Source organism: Macrobrachium nipponense, chromosome 49 (genome assembly GCF_015104395.2).
Source record: "Macrobrachium nipponense isolate FS-2020 chromosome 49, ASM1510439v2, whole genome shotgun sequence".
Lineage (NCBI taxonomy): Eukaryota > Metazoa > Arthropoda > Malacostraca > Decapoda > Palaemonidae > Macrobrachium > Macrobrachium nipponense.
Window position 1 is genome coordinate 9,146,680 of NC_087224.1, and position 22,108 is coordinate 9,168,787.

A 22,108-nucleotide genomic window follows, 5' to 3' on the forward strand; every position below is an offset into this window, starting at 1 on the left:
TTTCAAATGCTGGGGCTTCAATTTTGCTACCAATATTAGCTCTGTGCGGTCCAGTGTTTTGCCTGTACCTGAACCAGCTGTACTTTATTGACGTCGAATGATAATAATATAGGAAAGGTACTTGGCTCCACTGATTATCTGTTCCCTGGCGTGCGGATAGGCCTTCATAAAAACAGCCAGTCCAATATTGATGGTTGGGTCGTTACGTATACACTGGCTCAATAAACCCACAACCTCACAATGTGAGTAGGGTGCCTTGGCATAAACGCTCGCGCGCGCACGCGCGCCACACACACACACACACATATATATATATATATATATATATATATATATATATATATATATTATATATATATATATATATATATATGGTACTGTGCCATATAGTTCCAGTACCATTACAAGTATTTACTGCCTGTAATGGTACTGGGACTTTATGGACACCCCGTGTATATATATATATATATAATATATATATATATATATATATATATATATATATATATATATATGTGTGTGTGTGTGTGTGTGTGTGTGTGTGCATTATAAATATTGCACATGTAGACGTGTTGGCAAACAGAAATATCACACACATATATCTCATAAATGCGTTTGTTGTGGCATTTACGTATATGCTGCTGTGTATACAACGTTTATATATAGTATAACAACAACAAATACAAAACTGCATTCTATATATACATATATACAAAACTACGTGTTATCTGAATACATCGTAGTAATATTATATTATTAAGAAGAATGGCAGAGTTAACATAAATATAGGCCAATTACTTAACAGTCTCGCAGATTATGAAAGACGAATTATAAAGAGAAAAAAATAGAGAAAATTCTTCATAAGATAAATTCAGTTAACTGTGTCATTCTTTTTAACTTACAATTTACCAATCCTTACTAGAAGCGTATTCATCTGCTGCTTCATATAAGCGACTCGCTAGTGCTTTTTAATAATTATGTCATTGATGTTTATCCTCTAGTATTCCAAATTCTCAAAGTAACAAAGTCTACGGGCAGAACCAGTTCCGTTTCAGGGAATCCCTTCTCACCCCCCACCCCCTTGGGAGTGGGGGTGGGAGGTAGGATGAAACCCCATTAAAAACCATCATAGGGGTCCCCACTATAACCCTGCCAAGTTTCATGACCATCGGACCAGCCGTTTGGCCGTGATTGAATGACAGACAGACGGACAGACATAACGCCCATTATAGAATAGTAAGATAAGACGTTGTTTCTGAGAAGGCCTGCTTCCTGTCTATTGTCTGTTTGTTTGTAGGATGCTTTTACGTTTCATGGAACCAGTGGTTTTTCAGCAACGGGACCAACGGCTTCACGTGACTTCCGAACCACGTCGAGAGTGAACTTCTATCACCAGAAATACACATCTCTCACACATCAATGGAATGCCCGAGAATCGAACTCGCGGCCACCGAGGTGGCAGGCAAAGACCATACCAACCAAGCTACTGAGGCGCTCCTGCCTATCGTCATTATTAAGTAATACATGAGGGTCTGTCCTTTCCAACGGATGCTCACCTCCAACAGTTGACAGCTGGTACTGTTCTGTCCCAACATTTTAACATTCATCTGAATGATGTTTGCTAAGCGCTGATAGGAGAGTGGGGGCGGGGGGAGACTCCCCTACCCCTTAAGAAATAGATAAAATAGTCAAAACCCTTCATAGAAATATCCCCATTTGAAACTCCACCCCTATATGGAACCCCAGAAAGAAAATAGAGATCCCATAGACATAATGAAAAGCCAGAACGTAAATACAGACCAGCAATTGACAATGAAGCCTACAATAAGAAAAAGTCAAGACCCAGAAATAAAATAAAGACCCCTAAAGAGGAAATATTGATCCCAAAATGCAAATAGAGACTCAGATATGTACCACAAAGACTTCACTCTTATAGAAGCATCCAGCCCCAATTAGGAAAAAAAAAATTACCTCTGAATAAAAACCCAAAGACTTTACCACTGGAGAAACACCTCAGAAAAGACCACAAAGCAGACCCGGTCCCGAAACAAAGATCTTCTCCCACCTTTCAAAAATGAATACTGAAATTAATAACCAAATGAAAGTTCAGTCACTTTGCCTCAGCGTGAATGCGCGTCCGCACGCACGCAATAAGCGGCGTGCGTGAGTGTGCGTTGAAGAGAGAGAGAGAGAGATAGAGAGAGAGAGAGAGAGAGAGTGCTCTAACCTGGTTCATAAGCGGGAAGTGAAAGTTATGGTTGGCTGCGTTGGTTGGAGCCATCTGGGTGGTAGTAAGTGTTGAGACTATAACCTGTTCCTCTCGGGTCCTAATTTTGCCGTGACTATTATTATTATTATTATTATTATCATTATTATTATTAACCCAATTCATATGGAACAAGCCCACCAAAGGGGCCACTGACTTGAAATTCAAGCTTCCAAAGAATGTTGCATTCATTGGGAAGAAGCAAGAAGAGGTAAAAAAGAAAAAAAAATTACACAAAATGAAAAGATAAACATGTAGGTAAACTATTGAAATGCAAGGAGAATAGTATATCAAGGCAGAACTGCATTGCATCTTCGTTCAAGTTCCAATTGCACGACATCCTCAGTGAAGAGGTTGTTCCACAGTCCAGCGGTGTGAGGAATAATGGACCTCTGGAACTGACAAGTTCGACAGCGGGGAACATTTACTGCACATTGGCGCTTCTGCTGTTCAGCGAATCTAGCGCCTCTCGGCAGATGAAGGTGATCAGGGATCAATTGCGAATGTGAAAGCTCTCTGTTGGAATAAAACTTATGAAAAAATGACAGACAAGAGACCATCGGTCTATGGTCAAGTCGTAACTGCTACTACTAAGAAACAGAAACCTACCACCACGAACATTTCACATAAGCGGAGACTACGACACCCACAAGCATTGCATCATCGACATACTGAACATTCTAGTTTTTCAGGCCAACGACCATTTCACGTGTAAACACTAAAAACAGCAGCGGACAAGGACACTGCCCAACGGAACTCCAGACACACAATAGGTCTTGGTTCGCTAAAGATCCCATCAACAGCAACTGGCTGCTGCCTATCTGTAAAGAAATCTTGAGGTAATCCTAAAACATATCCAGCAACTCGAAGATTCTGAAGTATATAAATAAGTGGCTTGTGATTTTCTGAATCGAAAGAAGCACTGAAATCTATTTAAATTACTATAGAATCTATAGAATCTAGGAATCTTGCGAGACAACTCACTTAAATCTTAGAAAAAAACAAAGGAAAGAAGCCATCAGGATCTCCACTCCAGCTATCAAGATTATCACCAATGTTCTTGACATCCCTCGAGAGAGAGAGAGGACACTCCTACATGAAAAAATCTGATAATGGAATCCCAGCGTTTGATCTTCCAACCACAATTAACTTGGAAGCCGTTAAGCCTAGGCTCACGTATCGCCCTCCAAACGATCTAGGGACACATTAATGACCTGAGTCTCCTCCATTTATCAAAGAAGAAGAAGGAGAAAGGGCATTAGCCCAGGTGAAAACTTTACAGAAAGGACAGGAAACCTCCTCGTCCGGTAGATCCTACTGAACCAGTCTGGGCCAGAATGAACGAGCCCTTGTTCAAACCCACGTCCCACGCATGCGCACTCTCGGGGCGAATGAACTTTCCAAGAAAGTTGCTTAGTTTTTCATCTTTTAAATTTATTTACCGACCAAAGATCTGAGTTGATAATTATGAATATTAACTTGAATTATCTCATAGAATAACACTGTCGGTTATTTCTCGGAAGACTTCAGCCACCTCTCTCACATAATTCATATTATATATATATATATATATATTATATATATATATATATATATATATATATCTATGGGGGTTAAAACATGATAAATTGTAAATACACATAACTTGGCAAATGTTTCATGACGGTAATATTGTCCTACCTAATATTACGTAATCGGGGTTCCCAGATTTGGCGGTTCCCACCTATTATAGTTTGGCTGTTTTTTTTTTTTTTCTTTCTTTCTTTTTTGCTGGTTTTAGAAGTTCTCCTTTTAAGCTGTGAATCACGTTGAAACAAGCGATAATGATAGATCGCCTCTGACTGTACATTACCAAAATTCTCTCTCTCTCTCTCTCTCTCTCTCTCTTCCATGCTTTCATCAACACCCTCTACACAATCACAGCCTGTCTGTCTGTCTTGGCTCTCTGTCTCTCTCTCCATGTGCAACGAGGCGATTATGCTGATAATTGTAAACCACCCAACGATCACTTTAAGGTTGCTTTACAAACGGCTTCGACTCCTATCGAGTGATAAGCCGGAGCTAAAAAGAGTAGATCAATAAAGCGATATCAAAGTGACAAAGTTCGTGGTATATAAATCACAGGAATTTGAAAGTACTGCTATACAGAAATGTCCCAGAATTTGTTGTTTTTCAACTAAAAAGGTCGTTCAATTCATCTTTTATTACCAGAAGATAAAAAAAATAGCTTACACTTGTCGTATACGTGACATGATTTTTTTTGAAGACCTTTGTCAAATATATTGTATCTGTTATGGCGAAAGGCGTCTTTTTCTGATCTCATTTAACGACCTAGACCCAACCATACAGGACAATGGAGAGAGTCCATCAATAGCACGTTTAAGCACCTACTTTAAGGAAATCGTCTACAATGTTTTTCAAATATTATGTAACTAAAACTATATGATGCCGCTGTATAGGCATATATATACGAAAAATATTAATTTATATATACCTATATTTGGCGGTTTTTTATTGGCTGTTTTAGATTTCCATTTGGCGGGATTTTGGTTGGTTTTATGGCAGAATTTAGCTGGTTGGTATGGTAGATTCACATCAACCGTGCATCTGATGTCTAGGCCCGTCCCTTACGACACTCCTGATTGGCTGTTGATAAGCCAATCACGGGGCTGGAAACTCTCAGTCTCTCTCGAGTTCACATAGGCAGGATATATGTTCCACCTCTCCTAAAGGATACTTTTGAAAGACGTATCACTAAGGAGAACGCTCTCGAGAGAGACTGATAGTTTCCAGCCCTGTGATTGGCTTATCAACAGCCAATCAGGAGCGTCGTAAGGAACGGGCCTAGACATCAGATGTACGGTTGATGTGAATCTACTATAGTAAACACCCCTGGGTTAACGCAAAGTTGGTATTTTTAGGTTCTTTTAACTGCCCTATATCATTTCCTAGTCATTTTTCCATATTAAAAAACCAAGACAGTTTTTTCCATGCAAAAATGGCTACCTGAAGTAGGTTATATACACACTGGAGAAAGTTGTCTAGTCACCTCATTCGTGATTGGTTCTTTTTTTTTTTCTTTTATATTTTCTGGTTCTCCAAATCGTTTTAATTGCTTCATCGACTGTGAAGTGACGGGGAATTTCCAAAACTGTTTGAGTTGAAATCTACAACTATATATCTATAATCTGTCTATATCTTATTATTATTTATACCTATATAGCTTTCCCACTGACGTCATCGTCTTGTCTTATGACGTCATCAAACTGACCATTTTAGTCTCATATCAGGTCACAGCCTAATGACGTCATCACCTCAACATTTAGTGACCTCAGTACCTACCCATTTCCGCTGTTTTTGAAACACACACACACACACACACACACACACACAAACACACTTATAATAGTCAAGTTACCTCGGTCTATTTCCACGAAAATTGGGGGCGATTTTTATTTTTAGAAGCTGTAAAATTCCATTTTCGACATCCGTTTCAAGTTTCCGATCTTTCCTGGCATTTTAAATGGAGAAATGTATATATTAATGGTGTATTAATTCAATGTCATCCCCTCTGTGTGTGTGTGTGTGTGTGTGTGTGTGTGTGAGACACACACACACACAGAGAGAGAGAGAGAGAGAGAGAGAGAGAGAGAGAGAGAGAGAGAGAGAGAGAGAGCACTTATTTCCACTCGAGTCTCGTATGACCTTTAGGAAACACTTGGCATCTTACTTGCTCATTCTGTTGCCACTTTCTAGGCTCATTCTTCATTAACATAGATTTATTATTTATTCCACAGACTTATTCTTTATTTCAGGATTACTATTCGTACAATATTCATTTTTTATCGCAGTTTACCCTCGTATATCAAGCTCAAATGCGTTTTTTTTCGCCTTTTTACGTAACTCCGCGTTCAAGCATTCGATGAGGTCACGTGACTGGCTGCCATAACTATAGAACTCAATCACATATTTCGCCTTGAAAAAAAAATCCATAAGGTTCTTATTATCCTGAATCTTGGGTCAATGTCCTGACTAGGAATGCAAGTGGTATAAAAACTGCATCTCATTTGATATAGTCACGACACATTTATTATTACCCAGAGAACCTATAGCTAGGCCTACTTGATGAAGCTATTTTATATTTCAATCTCAATAAAGCTTTGGTAGGTCAAATCGCATAGTGAGCTAATTAAGGTCACTTCGTGAGCTAATTAAGGTCATTTCAACCGACTTGCAGTACAACTAGATACTTAGTTGGAGATTCATTGGCTAGGCCTACTCAATAGGACTATTTTCTTTAATTTTAATTCAGTTCATACAACTCTATCAATCAAGAACTCGAACCTCGATTATTCTGTGAGCTTCCTGGGGTCTAGTCGACCATTATTAAGGAACCGTGACCTAATTCAGGTCCTTCCAGTATCTGTAAAGAGATTTAAAGTATTATTAATAGACTTTAACTCAAATTTGGGTGGAAATAACGAGAGAGATGGAGATGACATAGGCCTACATTTTTTTCGGTGGTACGTCTTGTAACTCTTTCCGGGATCTGAAGTACGAAAAAGGGTAACATGTTCTTTATTTCAATCAAAGTGCGCATTACTCCAATAGTAACTGACGTAGAGAGAGTAATCAAACTGATTTCACTCAACTTTCAACATGACACGGCGTAAAAACCAGTCTAACTCACTGGCTCCTGAGTCTAAAGCTCGCAAAAACCGCCATCTTTAAAATGGCAACAGAAAGGTTATCTTCGGCTGTTATCGCCTTTTCAACTCTATGCACTTTCCAACGAATATCTCTCTTCTTTCACCCAGACAGGACACTGGTTCTATTCTACTCAGCTACAGCAAAAAGTTGCTGGCTAGAACTGCAACCAACCTATCTAGAGGTGAGAGGCTGAGCTGACATTTTGAGAAGCCAGTATTGAACAGGATGCATTTTTCTTTTTAAATTAAATGCCATCATTTTATTAACAAATGCCGTTGCCACTTATTAAAAGATGCTCGTTATAAATGTTAGATAACATTCATATACCAAGTAATGTCGACTTTGGCTGCAAATGTGTAAAGGACTACAGGCATCTCTATGCTCATAAGAAGACAAAAGGAGCTAGCAATTGCATCCTTATATATTTGGCGTGAACCTGATATCTCGCTCTCTCTCTCTCTCTCTCTGTAACTGTCATTTTCATGTTTTATCATCCGTGCAAGCACAGAAGCAAACAATTACATGCTCTGTCATTATCAAATCACCAAACGTCCTTCGATCAACGCGAGAAGAATTAAAAATAAGAAAAATGAGGCCATTTAAAACCAAAATGGCGTCAAAACCAAATGGCAACAATGAAACACAAGGCATTCAAGTGACACGCGAGAGAATCACCACAAAAATCTTCCTCGAACGGGAAAATGCACATAAAAGCGAGAGCCATTACCAAAATCCTGTCCGAACGCTCAAGGTGAGTGGGTTGGCGAGGCCAGAGGTCCACAACATAACCAGTTTCCTCTAACACTTTAGAACAAAGTTTCGGCAAATGCAGTTGCATCATTTCCGAGCTTTTAGGAGAATATTTGATCATATTTAAAATATTCAACTAAAGAAGAAATATATTCAATTATAAATTTGTATTTTATGACCTTCAATGTTCCACGCAACAGAATAAGACAACTAACAGATTTAGACGTCAAAATTGGATCTAAAATCTGTATCGTACCTTTACACACATCAATATGTATTAGATTCACAGTACAGACGTGTGAAATACAGACAGGTATAAAACTAGAAGATAAAATAACCAGATTAATGGTATACATGAACTCTGCAACAGACTTAATCAATAAATGGTACCTATTGCCAGGCTTAACCCTAGATAGTCACAGCTTCCGTGCATTGCATGAAATATATTTCAGGGTCATTGCACTCTTACTACCAAATTTTCACTTTCCATTGTTAAGGCTGACTTATCTTCCTCGAAGCAATGACGCTAATGTAAAATGAATACGGAGTAGGCCTACATGTAAGTCTCGCCAGTCCTGATCGTTTGAATTGGCCATTTGTATTTCACAGGCGTCAAGGTACTTTGGTATATACGTCGTAATGAGGCCATTTCCGAAGGTCAAGATCACTGGAATCGTTTCGTCACATCGAATTTCACTTCCTTCTGTATTTGTAACACCGGAACACGCTAGGTCTAGGCGATGCTGTTTCACTTAGGCAATGTCTTGGGGTTTACAAAATCTTTTATTCATTTTCTTTTTTTGTACGTTGTATCTTGTTTTACTCAATCAGATTACTACATATTTACTTTACATGAATGACACTGCATCCGTATACACGTTTTTAAAAAAGACCATGATTTGCAAAGTACTAATAAAAACATGCTTCCATTTTGTCACCTAGATATTCTGGATGCCATAAAAAGCGCCCTTAGATATATACGTAAAAAAATTAACGAGTTCTCAAACAGAACCAAAACCGGATTAGATGTCTCTCAGTCACTTTTAATTATGGAATATTATTTATTTTAACAAGAACGGTTTCTCTAGGCGCAGTTGGGCCGTCAAGCGGGCAAGACAATATAATGTGGAGGAGGGGCTGCCGGTTGACACCGGAGTCTTATCGATAAGTGTCTTCCTTTTTCCTTTGTCTCGTCGCGAGTCTTTTTTCCTCCCCGAATATTCGTGATGTGATGGTTCCCCCTTTTTGGCCTCTGGGAGGCTGGAAACCAGAGAGAGAGAGAGAGAGAGAGAGAGAGAGAGAGAGAGAGAGAGAGAGAGAGAGAGAGAGAAAGGTCATTAGGGCAAAAGTCAGTTGGGCAACGAACGGGGCGCCCCGTGCTGGCTCGGAAGGGAAGAGTTCAAGATGGCTGATGATCGAATGAGACAATCAGAAATGTCTTGGGATAATGTTATTTCCTGAGCGTTTCTTTCAAAGAAGGAAATGGAGTTGAGAGAGAGAGAGAGAGAGAGAGAGAGAGAGAGAGAGAGATTGGAAGACAGAGACGAGGAGAGACAGAGCAGCTGAAGAGAGAGACGACGAGAGAGAGAGAGAGAGAGAGAACACTTGATATATCCCATTCTCACGAGAATTCACATATATACTGAATGAGTCATAACAACCATTTATTCCAGTGGAGGCGAACTAAAGCGCCATTGGTGTGAATTCATGCCGTGAACACGCAAATATTACGAAGCCTCCAGAAGGCGAAAGCGGAAAAAAAAAAGGAGTAACAAGATGGCGGACCCTGGTGCGCCCCTGCCCCCCAACATCCGGCGTTCAAGCAACCCCTCTAGTACTAGCTCTACAACTACGACAACTTCCCCCCTACCATGACCCGATCACCTTTGCAACGGCGCCCCCCTGTACCCTCCTCCCACATCGAAACGACCAGGTATCTGGTAACGGGGAAGCCCAATTTTGGATGTTGTAAGGGACAAGAGAGAGAGAGAGAGAGAGAGAGAGAGAGAGAGAGAAGCAGTAGGGCGGCGGGTGAGAGACGTTGATCACCTTGAGAAAAAGACCCGTTGCAAGAACCCAACAATGGTTCTTGGGTAAATGTCACCTGTTGGGTGGGACTCCCCCGAAAATAATACACAGGCTTCTCTTTCTCTCTCTCTCTGGATTCAATAGCATATGGCTTTACCTCTACGATTTTAACTAGACTCATTTTAAACAGACTGTTATTGATAAAGTCTAATTTCGATTGGTTTATATATATATATATATATATATATATATATATATATATATATATATTACTCAAAGTTAATAGTTGCAGTGACTATTGCCTTATTTTTTTTATTATAAGCTATCCTACAACCTTTATGCAATTGGAATTAATATAGAAACTTACATCCTTAAAATATATATTAAATACATCCTTTCATAAACTAATAAATTTAAGATGCCATCAGTTTGACGTTGGCAGTGAAATACTATCAGAGTTATTCAACTGATGTGGGTCGCAGCAACTCGGGTAAAGATGGGCACCTCAGCCCCAAAAGACTACCCCACATGAAGCGGGGCCAACTTATCATTTGGAAATGGTAAAGGGCGCGGAGCGCCCTTCACAGAAAACGGGAATCACCAACTGTGCTTTTAATGACGTCACAGAAACCGTTGACATGAGTAAGACGTCTATGTTTACTTTCGACTCATTACCACAGGAACAAGCAGTTGTGCAAACTGGGAGAGAGAGAGAGAGAGAGAGAGAACTATAATGGTTCATGCGTGGATTGTCAAAATTCATGTCTGCATTAGATCCAAAATATCGGTCATTTCATAACTTATATTCTCCATTTCTGCCTTTCCTATCAAACATTTCTCTTAAATGAACAATCAAACACAATGCTAAATCAATTCCAGCTCAAAGTTTAACGATTAAACATACTAAGACGTAAAATGTGGCTTCGTTACGAGAGAGAGAGAAAAAAAAGAAACTGGTCATTTTACTGTTATTGACAACACGCGAACTTTCACGACCATTACCCGAGTGCACGCTTTGCTTTGCTTCCTACATCCATCGGTCACTCACTCAATTCGATTGATTGATTGATTGCACAAGCGACAGGATGACTTCGTACTGTGAGCTGACATTGCTAGAACAATGGACATCGTTGATGAACTGACTTTATAATATAAGAAAAGCAGCGTTGCAAGACCTAAGGTCAATCTTTTGATCAAGCTAGTACTACTACTACGAGTTTACCGTAGGAGTATAATGGTCACCGCACTAGATTTTTCCATTGCACGAACATTGGACAACGAAACCTATGATCACCGTTAATTGGCGATTATATATATATATATATATATATATATATATATATATATATATATATATATATATATATATGCGTTATTTGTAAATTATTGATTGGTTGCTAGCGTGCTGGATTATTCTCCTAGGCTTATGTCGTACTTGGCGGGTAAAGTTGAGTCCCAACGTATGATTGGAAACAAAAATAGGCCTTCAATGCATGACTGGAAACATAATAATAGGCCTAACATATATTAAACGAGGTAAATACGGTAGCCACGCCTTAATACCAAACAGTTACAGACGTTATTGCTGTAGTAATATATAAAAAAAATCACTGCAACCTTTGCATCAGCCGCAGGAATGAATAAAAAAAACCAACTCCGCTCTCCTTTTGTTTATATTCCACAAGTGCGTGACCCGGGGCTTTTAATAGCTCGTCATAACCTTCCTTTGTGTGTGCGAAGGAAAGGAAGTGTGCGGAGACAACGCCGATACAACGAAGGACACTTGGCTAATGGTAGCAGAGTTGTGGGATACGGCGTTGCACCTGACTCGCCTTCCTGTCCTTCGGAATGAAGAAGAGGAAGAAGAAGGAATGTAAACAAAACGTGGAAATATTTTATTATTTATTTTAGCAACATTTATTATTCGGGGCTATTGTTGCAGAAAAATGGGATGGGCAAGAATTTAAATAAAAATTTTTTAGTACTATAAAATAAAGTCAAACTAAAGGCATTTGAAATGGCAGAAAACGGGAACAAAATAATACAAGGGATTTATTGTAATAGATAGGCAGATCCGCCAATTACGTTGGTACTGGTTCTGTAAAAATTTTACATAACATCCACGCATATATATATATATATATATATATATATATATATATATATATATATATATATATATATATATATATATATATGACAGGTATCTTCAGGACTAAATTGTAAATTGTAGTGATAATATGCCCAAATAATATATACCTCGAATATTTACGTCACTTGCAATAGCGTCTGGGTTCAATGGCGGATCCAGAATTCCTTCATGCTTGGGGGCCCACTTAGGAATATCATACACACACACACACACACACACACACACACACACACACACACACACACACACACACATATATATATATATATATATATATATATATATATATATATATATATATATATATATATATATAGACAGTTGTTGCTGTTGTTGAAGTAATCATTAACAGCAGACTTCTGCGACTAACAATGATCAATTGAAAAACAATGTCCTAATATTCATATCCATGCGGGTGGGGGGGATGTGGTGGGCCCACTTAAATCCACCATTGTCTGGGTTAGAATTCTTGGGAAAATTTGAGCATTATGAGAATGTTTACATATTCTGTTTGTCCTCATTGTAGTGAGTAAAATAAGCTCCAAGAGAAACTTTAAGAAAGTCAACTGACCTGAATGTGTCATGGTATCGTGTTGAAGACCCCATCTGTTGTTGTGGTTCAGGAACTGAGAGATAGGCAGGTGTCTGGGGAAGGAAAAATGAGACTTGGTAATAACCTGCCCTTTAATTCTTTCAACCTGATGTAACTTACCACTGGAGGATCCAAATACTGGGAGACTAAGTGGCCCATGGAAATAACCTATTCTTTATGCATAGAAAATGCCTGTGTGATGGCAACTGCTTTACAAAATCATAGTTTATGTTTATGAACTATTTTACACTTTATGTTCACTTGGCTGACATGACTGCACAGTAACCTAACATTCTATGGTTCACATCAGCTGTGCACTGGAAGGTTAGCCTTTTGTCTTGCTAAAGAGTAACCAAAGATCTTTTGTTCTTTCTACAGGTGTATGGTCCCAGGGGCACGAACAGCATGTGGTGTGCTACTTGGGGTCCTGGTCAGTTTACAGGCCAAGTCCTGGGAAGTTCGACATCGAGAACATTGAACCCAGACTCTGCACGTCTCTCGTCTACGCTTTTGCTGGACTCGACGAAACCACCTTCACCATCAAGTCACTGGATCCAGAGTACGACATTAACAAGAGTGAGTAGTGATAGTGAGTTGTGAATGACAAGGCTGTATGCAAAGCATCATTTACCAGTCCTGAAATTGTGAAAAATATAATTTTATAAGCATTTGTTTTCCTCTAATCCGGTGCTAATGACAGAAATGGCGAATCTCCTACAACTCTACTGATGAGCACTTAATTCATATTCTTCTGCAGAAGGAAACTTTGTTAACACCCTAACCATTTTTTGTGTATTATTACTTCCTTTTTGTTCAAGGCAGCTGACTATGTTTTCTTAATTGCAGAGGCTTTCGAAAGGTTTGTAGGCCTAAAGAAGATTAACCCTAAACTGAAGGTTCTCATAGCCATTGGAGGATGGACGGAGGGTTCAACCAAGTACTCTGCAATGGCCAGCACAGCTGCTTCCAGAAAGACTTTCATCAACTCAGCTGTCAACTTTATTCAGTAAGTCTTCACTTTGGCTTTATCATTGAAGTTGATGTATGTAGAATAACCTGAGTTGGAAAAAGGCAAGCCATTCAATAGCCTTTTGACATAAGAAATTGGTAGAAAATTGTAATCTTGGCACTGCAGATTATTGGTATTTCCATGGAGTCTTTCAAGGAAAACAAGTAAACTTCACTTGACTCATCATTTCCAGAACTCATGGCTTTGATGGCCTCGATCTGGACTGGGAGTACCCTGCCAGCAGGGGTGGTGTGCCTCAGGACAAGGAAAACTTCGTTCTTCTGGTTAAGGTAGGTCTTTACTGATTGTACAGCCACCATTTACATGCCTACTTATATGTCTATGCGTCTTCATTATCCATATTCAGTTTTCAGAACTGATGAATTCAAGGGGTCTCACATTTCACCCAACAGGAACTTCGTCAAGAATTCGTGAAGTACGGCTGGATGTTGACTGCGGCCACAGCAGCTGCCAAATCCATCATCGACAAAGCTTATGACATCGATGACTTGGTGGAGCATTTGGACTTCATCCACATCATGGCTTATGATTACCACGGCAAATGGGATGGACATACCGGCCACAACGCTCCTCTTTACTCACGGGACGATGAAGCAGATGAAGAGAAGGCCCTCAACGTGGTATGTATTACTGTAACGATTTACAAGTCTTGATACGCTTGTCTGAGTGCTCACCACAAGCTAACTCTCAAGGAAGATGAAGCTAATATGTATCATTACCTCCCTTTCATTCACTTACACTGGAAGTGCTATGACATCCACTTATGCTGAAAATAATGACTTTTACTAAAAGAAGCCTTTTTTTTATCTTTACCTCCCCTTAGGACTCAACAGTGAAGGCCTACATGGATGCTGGTGCTCCACCCCATAAACTCGTTCTTGGTTTAGGATTCTACGGAAGGACCTTCCTATTGGCTGACCCCAGCCAGCCTGGCATTTCTGCCCCAGCCCAATCATCAGCCTTTGCTGGACCTTATACCAAGGAGGATGGATTCCTTGGCTACAATGAGGTAAAGAAAATACATAGCAGTTATGTGATTCAGTTGCAATAGCATCACCATGCTCTAAAAGCAAGACCAAAATAATCCCATCATATGCAATGGACTCAAACAATCTTCCACTGGGGAAGGAGCAAGTTTGTCATTCGTGTCATTATGCCTATGTTTTTATCACTCTTAAAGTAGCAATATCAGATTCAGGGTCTTGTTTCTTAGTAACCTTATTCTAGGAAACAGAAATCAGAGAGAATCATTACGGTATTGTTTTCCTTTGCAGATTTGTGAGAAGCAAACATCCGAAGCTGGACTATGGAACGTTGTGTGGCAGAAAGCCCACCAGGTTCCCTACATGTTCCGTGACAACATGTGGGTCGGCTATGACGATCCCGTCTCCATCAACCTGAAGGTGGCGTACGCCCAGTCTCATGGCCTCGGAGGCCTCATGATCTGGTCCATCGACACAGACGACTTTACTGGCGTCTGTTCCAAGAACAGGGAGAGGTGAGAGAGACATGTCACTTCCTTCTTCTTCTTCTGATCTGAGCTCTTCTTTTTCATGAAACATTGTTATAGACTATGTGATCTCATCCACTCAGTGTATCCAGTCTAAGTTCGGTTTAGTAGTAGCCATTTTGATCTTTAGTTTACATGCTTCATTTACTGTTATCACACCTGAGCACTCCATTCCGCAGAAGCCAGCTCAGCAAGTTGGTGGCATTTGCAGCACGTTCCAAAAAAAAAAATGTATACACATATGTTGAATAACAACAATAAAACATGAGAATTTCTTATAAGTGGCTTTACTACATCAATGTATTGGTGCATTTTTCTACTTAGGTTCCCACTCCTCATGGCCATCAATAAGGCTCTGGTAGCCCACAAGGAGAAGCGCCCAACTCCTGGAGCACCTGGTGTGGACACCAAACCCGGCATGCCCGACCAGCCTGGCATGCCCGACAAGCCTGGCATGCCCGACAAGCCCGACATAGATGATGATAAACCCGACGTAGACCTCGATGTAGATAACGACCTTGATGACAGAAGGTAAGCTCTAACTCATAAAAAACTTATGTTGATAATGATAAGAATAAAAATGAGCAGTCCACTATGACTGCATCTGAATCCCTCTCGACAGATCCATGGCAGATCACTTTCTCGTTTAACCAAAAGTACGCAGTCACGGGTAGAAAGGAGCTCGTTTGTTCAAGGAAATGTTAACGCCCATGTGAATTCTTTTTCCTTTATTTGTGACAGAAGTTTCCAAAACTCTTGCTATACTTATGAGGGGCAATAATCTAGCAATAACTGCTGTGTTGTTTTTCCATAATGACAAACGACCTCCTTTTGAGAAAGAAACCAAGAATGAGTTCTTCATCTTTGTAACAGTCTTCTTACTCTGGTCACTGAGGTGAAAAAAAATTGCATTTTGTTTTTCCATTTATTTACCTGGTTACAACGGGGGTTCCGTTCTTGAGATGCGTTGTAACCCGAAAATCGTCGTAAGCCGGAACATCATAAAAGATACTGAGAAAACCTTACTTTTAATGCTTTGGGTGCATTAAAAACTATGTAAACTGCATTGCATTTTGCATAAAAAAACCCTTCAAATATTGATTATTTTGCATTTTTGGTGTCATATTTCTTGTACCAGATCAGCTTTGTAGGCGTCGTAAACCTGGAAATAATTTCTGATGAATATAATTGAAAAGCTCCTTAACCTCGGATCGTCGTAAGCCGAACTCATCATGACCCGGGGACTGCCTGTACATTTCATGGTTAATGCACATTTTGTGATAGAACTAATTACAATATTCAGGTATTAGCATTTTCATTGGATTTTTCTTGTGTTTGAAGAGACAAAATATATAGGCAGTTCTCAGGGTTTTTTTAGGGGTTTTAAGCATTCGTGGATTTTTAGCTATTGCGGGGGTGTCTGGTATGCATCCACCACAAATATAAGGACCCACTACTTAGTGTTTTTTGCAGTAAAACCTATGTAGATATGATACATTTTATAATAAATCTTGTTAACTGAATGTCAGGTTAGTTTATGTTAAGCATTACAGTGAAGCCACCATATTCACAGACTTCGGATTCCCGGATTTCTCTCGGGAACATATAGCCCCATCATTCGTGGAAAATTTGCCTATTTATGGTATTTTTCGATGAGAAATATCCACAAACTTCTTTTTTTTTATCAATTTCATCATAAAATGCCCTTTTAGTGACAAACCTTTGTATAAAAAAAACAGGTATAAACATTTTTAGTGGGTTTTACTTGAGTTTTGCCTAACAAAATAGGCAGTTTTACGCATTTTTCTAGGGGTCTCAACTATTCGCTGGTTCTAGCCATTCGTGGTGGGGGGGGGGGGTGATGTGTCTGGTACCTATTCCCCGCAAATACGGGAGGAACACTGTATGCAGAATTGATATTAGCTGTAAGATATCTAGAAAATAACTTAGGTGCAGGCTGTAATATAGCCTTTGTTGCTTATAAGAAAGCCGGACCTCCCTACGTATTTGTTAAGCTAACGTGCTACTGTAGCATGAAAATAAAAATTTATGTTTTTCTCCCATTTCCAGAACCTCTAGTTTCGGTGGTGACCGCAAGAGACCCGAAAAAGGAGGCTCTTCAGCCGTGGTTCCAGCAGCCACGACTCTCTTCGCTCTTCTTCTTGCTTCTTTCCTTGCAAAGTAAGGTTCGATAACTACGCAAGAGCATTTACACCGACTCATCCTCACAATCCCTACCAGCCCTAGTACCACCACAACTGAGTCGATGTCCTGTTTCTAAAGAGGCTACGAATGAAGACAAATGTGTCCTCGTATATAAGCTCCTCGGTAAGGCAGGAGTATGCGCCGGAAGAGTCCGGCTTAGCTTCACTACTACAACAACATGGTAACATAGCCCACCATAAAACAGCCTCTGTTGGATTCCAGTTTAAAAAAAACTTTTATATTGTATATAAAGGGTTAACCAATTTAGTTTTTTCTATCTTTTAGCTTTTAGCAAAGCCATCTGAATTGACAGCTTTGATCTTTCAAAACATTTGCAAGTAACTGCGTCCTGATGCAAACCAAATGCATCTGATCTTTGTAAATCAAAGTTCAAACTGCTCAATACAGTATTTGATGGCTGCCTTGATAATGTAAACTTGTCTTTCACAAAATCCGTCCTAGCATAATGTTTCCTAGTTACTACTGTACATCGGTGCAGGATAGAATTTTAAGAACTCCATCCATTGAATTCATGTTATTGTTTGGGGAAATATAAAGATGTAGAGAAAAAAACTGCGATTTTGAAACTTGCATTATAATAAGTTCAAGGAGAATTCTCTCGTTCAAGGTGACAAGATGTGTATGGTTCTCTTTGATCATCATAACTTGCCTTGTATACATAAGATAATGCATTACTGGAGTAAAGTGATTGTGATAATTTGTTTTTAAGTTCTGATATTTAATTTCCTTCAACTTATTGCATTCGTTGAACATACGCCTGACGCCAAAGATGAAAATATTTAAGGGATATGTCTTTAAAGATGGTAAAGAATTTAATATTACATTTAAAAACACAAAGAATCAAACTAGTAATGAGCTACAAAATAAATTAATAAATATAAACTATTATTTATTTGTATTCTCAATTTTAAAATACAGATTAAAAATTAGTAATGATCCTCAAATTAAAAGACAGTAAGATAAAAGTGGGAATCATTTTGAAATTGTAGAACAGACTTAAAGGCAAGATTAGAATTGGCTCTCAAATTTGGAGATTTATTTTGCCTGAAGATATTTTGGCAATGTACCTTCTGGTTAACGTGGGTGGTCAGGTCCATGTTCCTTCAATATTCATATAAATTTCGTCTTACTTGGCCATCTTAATCTTTCACTGCACTCTCACACAAATTTTGACTGTGAAATTATAGAAATACTTCTAAAGTCTTTCTACATCTTCCAGTATTTTTGTGAATATATTTTATCTCTTGTAACAATATATATATATATATATATATATATATATATATATATATATATATAATATATATATATATACTTTCAAATACAAATCTACATGAATATATCTAAAGTATTGTAAATTGATAGTTTACTTATTGTGGATTTAGAAATAAAATTTAATGTACAGAATTTGCTTGTATGAAAATGAACCTAACAAGTAATGGTCCTTCTAAAATATGATAAAAAAAGAACAATACCAAATTGCCCAGTTGTTCTATTTTCTGCTTTAATTCAATTATTTTTTTCTTGGCTTCTTAGTGACATGTCCTCCCCAATTTCCTAAAGACCAAAAATAGAAGAAACATCTACAGGAAGAGCATTCACTGCTCTTTGCCCTTTCAGACTGTCCCTATACCGTACTCATACACATACAGTGCAGTACAGGCAGTCCCCGGGTTATGACGGGGGTTCCGTTCTTGAGATGTGTCGTAACCCGAAAATTGCCGTAAGCGGGAACATCCTAAGAAAACCTTACTTTTAATGCTTTTGGTGCAGTGAAAACTATGTGTAAACTGCATTCTTATTGAATTTTGCATAAAAAAAAATTGATTATTTTGCATTTTTGGTGTCACATTTCTTCTGCCAGATGAGCGTTGTAGGCGCCGTAACCCTGGAAATAATTTCTGATGAATATAATTGAAAAGTGCCTTAATCTAGGAACGTCGTTACCCGGGGACTGCCACTTCATATTGAAATGTTCCTTAACATTTAATTTAGTAATAATCTCAAGGTACACTGTTCAGAAAACATTTGTAGCAACAAATATTTCTTATATTTGTAACACTGCATAATAGGCACCAAAAATGAGCACTTGTACGTCAGAAACTGAGTGTACATTGCTTGCCGATTTCAAATCTGATTTCCAACAATATACTAAAAGTAGCCTTTGAAAATAACAGAGTAAAGATTGGGAAAGATTGGTATCCTCTTGCTTGGATGCCCTATTGCCATTTAGGGACTTGGCAGGGAACACAAACACACACACACACATACACACTCTGGTCAAGTCATGAGACTGGAGAATTCTAATATGTATTAATATCCCGCAGCATAGTCATAAATTATAATTCTAATTATTTTCCATTCTACAGTTATTTGTAATTTCCCTTGCTTGTATTGTTCTACAGAGAGGGGGGAGGATCAGTAAAGCATTATAACACACTCAATTTATTTGTATACTACTTTTAATATATGAATTGGTATAAAATATGGAAGAACGCAGCAGGAAACAAGACATCGTAGGTGGATGAAAATACAAATGAGCAAGATAGCCTACTTCTTCAAATCCTGAATTGAGTATGGTTTATTGCACATTTTCAAAATGACACCGTACACTAGGTAGGCCAAGGACCTGGTGACCTAGATTATGTTAGCAGGGCATCCAAAGGGGCGTAGATTCCCCAGCAGATAAGGACGCTGCACCTTAGGTTAGGTTAGATTAAGTGTGGGTAGGAAAGGTCGCAACCTTCACACTTAATTTACAGTACCCTAGGCTATGTAGGGGGGGCAGCGCCCTTCATTTTAGGTTAGTTTGGTCAAACGTAAAACTATAAAGTAACTCCACACGAACTGCCATGATGGTATTATGGAACGGTTCCACGCATGCTCAAGTCCTCAGGAGCCATATGTTCAAGAAGGGACTGGCTAAGGAAACCTATTATAAATGGAACTAGGGTGAAATACTTTATGGCCACCTCTACCATATCGCAACTACCTTCCTGTAAATTGGAATTTATGGTCTTAATTTGTGAATTGTGAGAAAAAACTCACTACTTTGTTTGGAAAGTACAGGTCTCGAGGTGTTGCTTTGGTGGATGCTGGCTCTTGACTAATGTCTATCCTGAGTTTCAGGACGTGTTAAAAGTACTTTTTCGGGAAGGTGGTCGTGCTACGGTAGAGGTCGGCCATTCGGTATTTTACCCTATACTAACCTAACCAACCTTGACTTAGCAAGCTGTGTTACTAAGCTGGGGAGAATCCTCATGAGGGAAACCCCACTTTATACTGTAAACTCCCCTAGTAGCCTCTATATATTAACATTGCGCATGCACGATAGCATTCCAGGATGGCCAGCATACAAAAATTTATCAGTTCCGAGGTTAATTACAGGTCAATTCCAGTCGGCAGACAAAAAATAACGAAAAATGGCATGCATTTCTGAGTAGGTAATCAAACGCACCTATTTTTACCTTGAAAATGATTTTTCCTACTATTTATGTTTTTTGATGTTATGAGGATGCAAAATTACTTGAATCCACCCATTTATTTCATTTCACAGGGCCCTGGGTTAGATTAGGTAGGGGGTAAGGGGGGGAAGACCCCCGTCCCTTCTTCCAGCCAGAAAGGAACTAGCGTTCTACTGTGGCAGGGTTCCCAGATGACAGCACTGCCAACCAGCCAAAGTCTACCATAAAACCAGCCAAAATCCCGCCAAATGGAAATCCAAACCAGCTCAAATAACCGCCAAATATATGTGCGTTATATTTACCTTTATAAATGCATATTTTTTTATCATATATATGCTTGTATAGCAGCATCATAGTTTTAGTTACATAATATAAACTAATATAAGAATACATGAAAAATAATTTTTGTTTTGCTTTTGTATTGACAAATGAAGGGAGGTGACAGACGATCCTCTTAATCCCGTGGTCACTTCCATTAATCATCCATCCACAACGAAATGGCAGGCCGCTCAACAACAACAAAAATAAATAAATAAATAAACATGCCAAATCTTCCACCTTATTACTCTTTTTTCCTCAATAGTTTGAATGGGTTTAAGAAAATATGGTATCTGCGCTAATCCCCTTTAATGGTCTCGACCTTTTGTGTTTGTTGTGATCGTCTGGTGTGCGTGTGATTTTTTTTTTTTTTTTTTTTATTCTATCTACATATTTTGCTTAAATGTTACCAAGTTTTCACTGAAAACCTGTTCAAATTCCCCAGATTTTCCTGAAAACCTTTAAAAATTCCCAATCTGGGGACAAATTCCCCAAAAGTGGGATCAGTGTTTAGCTCAAATAGCGTTTCTGAAAACCAGCCAAAAAACCACTAACCAGCCAAAGTAAATCTTTACCCACCAAATTAGAAAAAAACCAGCCAAATTTGGTGGGAAACCGCCAAATCTGGGAACCCTGTACTGTGGTTAAGCTAAATAGCTAGGCATCCTTTTACCCACTTTCCAACTATGGTCACCCGAGCTATTGGATATAAGGGGATTCAGTATCTCTAAATTTACAATTAGAAATTGAAAAATAACATTTTCAACTGCAGAATAGCATTTGATTTCAAATTATACTCAATTTTACCTTTCGTTAAATGGCACAATTGCGTTGCTTTCTAGTAGGTAGTATCTCGTTCACTCCATGATCACTGTTGTATTCCAAATCTAGTATCTAATCAAAGAACATCGAAACTTACTTATATGGCGACGGTTTCTAGTCGAAATCTCCTTTTAACGTCTTTACCACTGCTTTAAATGTACTGTCTTATTTACGATTAATTTTATACATATTTCATCACTCGGAAGCTACTTCCTGGTTCCTGGTTCCTAGGCGCTCACT

General features: G+C 38.8%; 2 protein-coding genes across 2 annotated transcripts in view; one reads left to right on the forward strand and one right to left on the reverse strand.

Annotated features, from left to right (window-relative positions):
• LOC135205319 (probable chitinase 2) overlaps nucleotides 1-18,530 on the forward strand; it is a 29,791-nt gene extending 11,261 nt beyond the window's left edge. The window contains exons 2-9 of the mRNA XM_064235751.1: nucleotides 12,877-13,074; nucleotides 13,345-13,504; nucleotides 13,701-13,797; nucleotides 13,921-14,148; nucleotides 14,352-14,537; nucleotides 14,803-15,026; nucleotides 15,363-15,569; nucleotides 17,109-18,530. Of these exons, the coding sequence (XP_064091821.1) occupies nucleotides 12,877-13,074; nucleotides 13,345-13,504; nucleotides 13,701-13,797; nucleotides 13,921-14,148; nucleotides 14,352-14,537; nucleotides 14,803-15,026; nucleotides 15,363-15,569; nucleotides 17,109-17,223 (1,415 nt within the window). The 3' untranslated portion in view covers nucleotides 17,224-18,530. The remainder of the gene's footprint in view (nucleotides 1-12,876; nucleotides 13,075-13,344; nucleotides 13,505-13,700; nucleotides 13,798-13,920; nucleotides 14,149-14,351; nucleotides 14,538-14,802; nucleotides 15,027-15,362; nucleotides 15,570-17,108) is intronic.
• Nucleotides 1-22,108, reverse strand: part of LOC135205324 (large ribosomal subunit protein eL15-like) — a 71,135-nt gene that overhangs the window by 31,194 nt on the left and 17,833 nt on the right. The gene's annotated exons all lie outside the window — the stretch shown is intronic.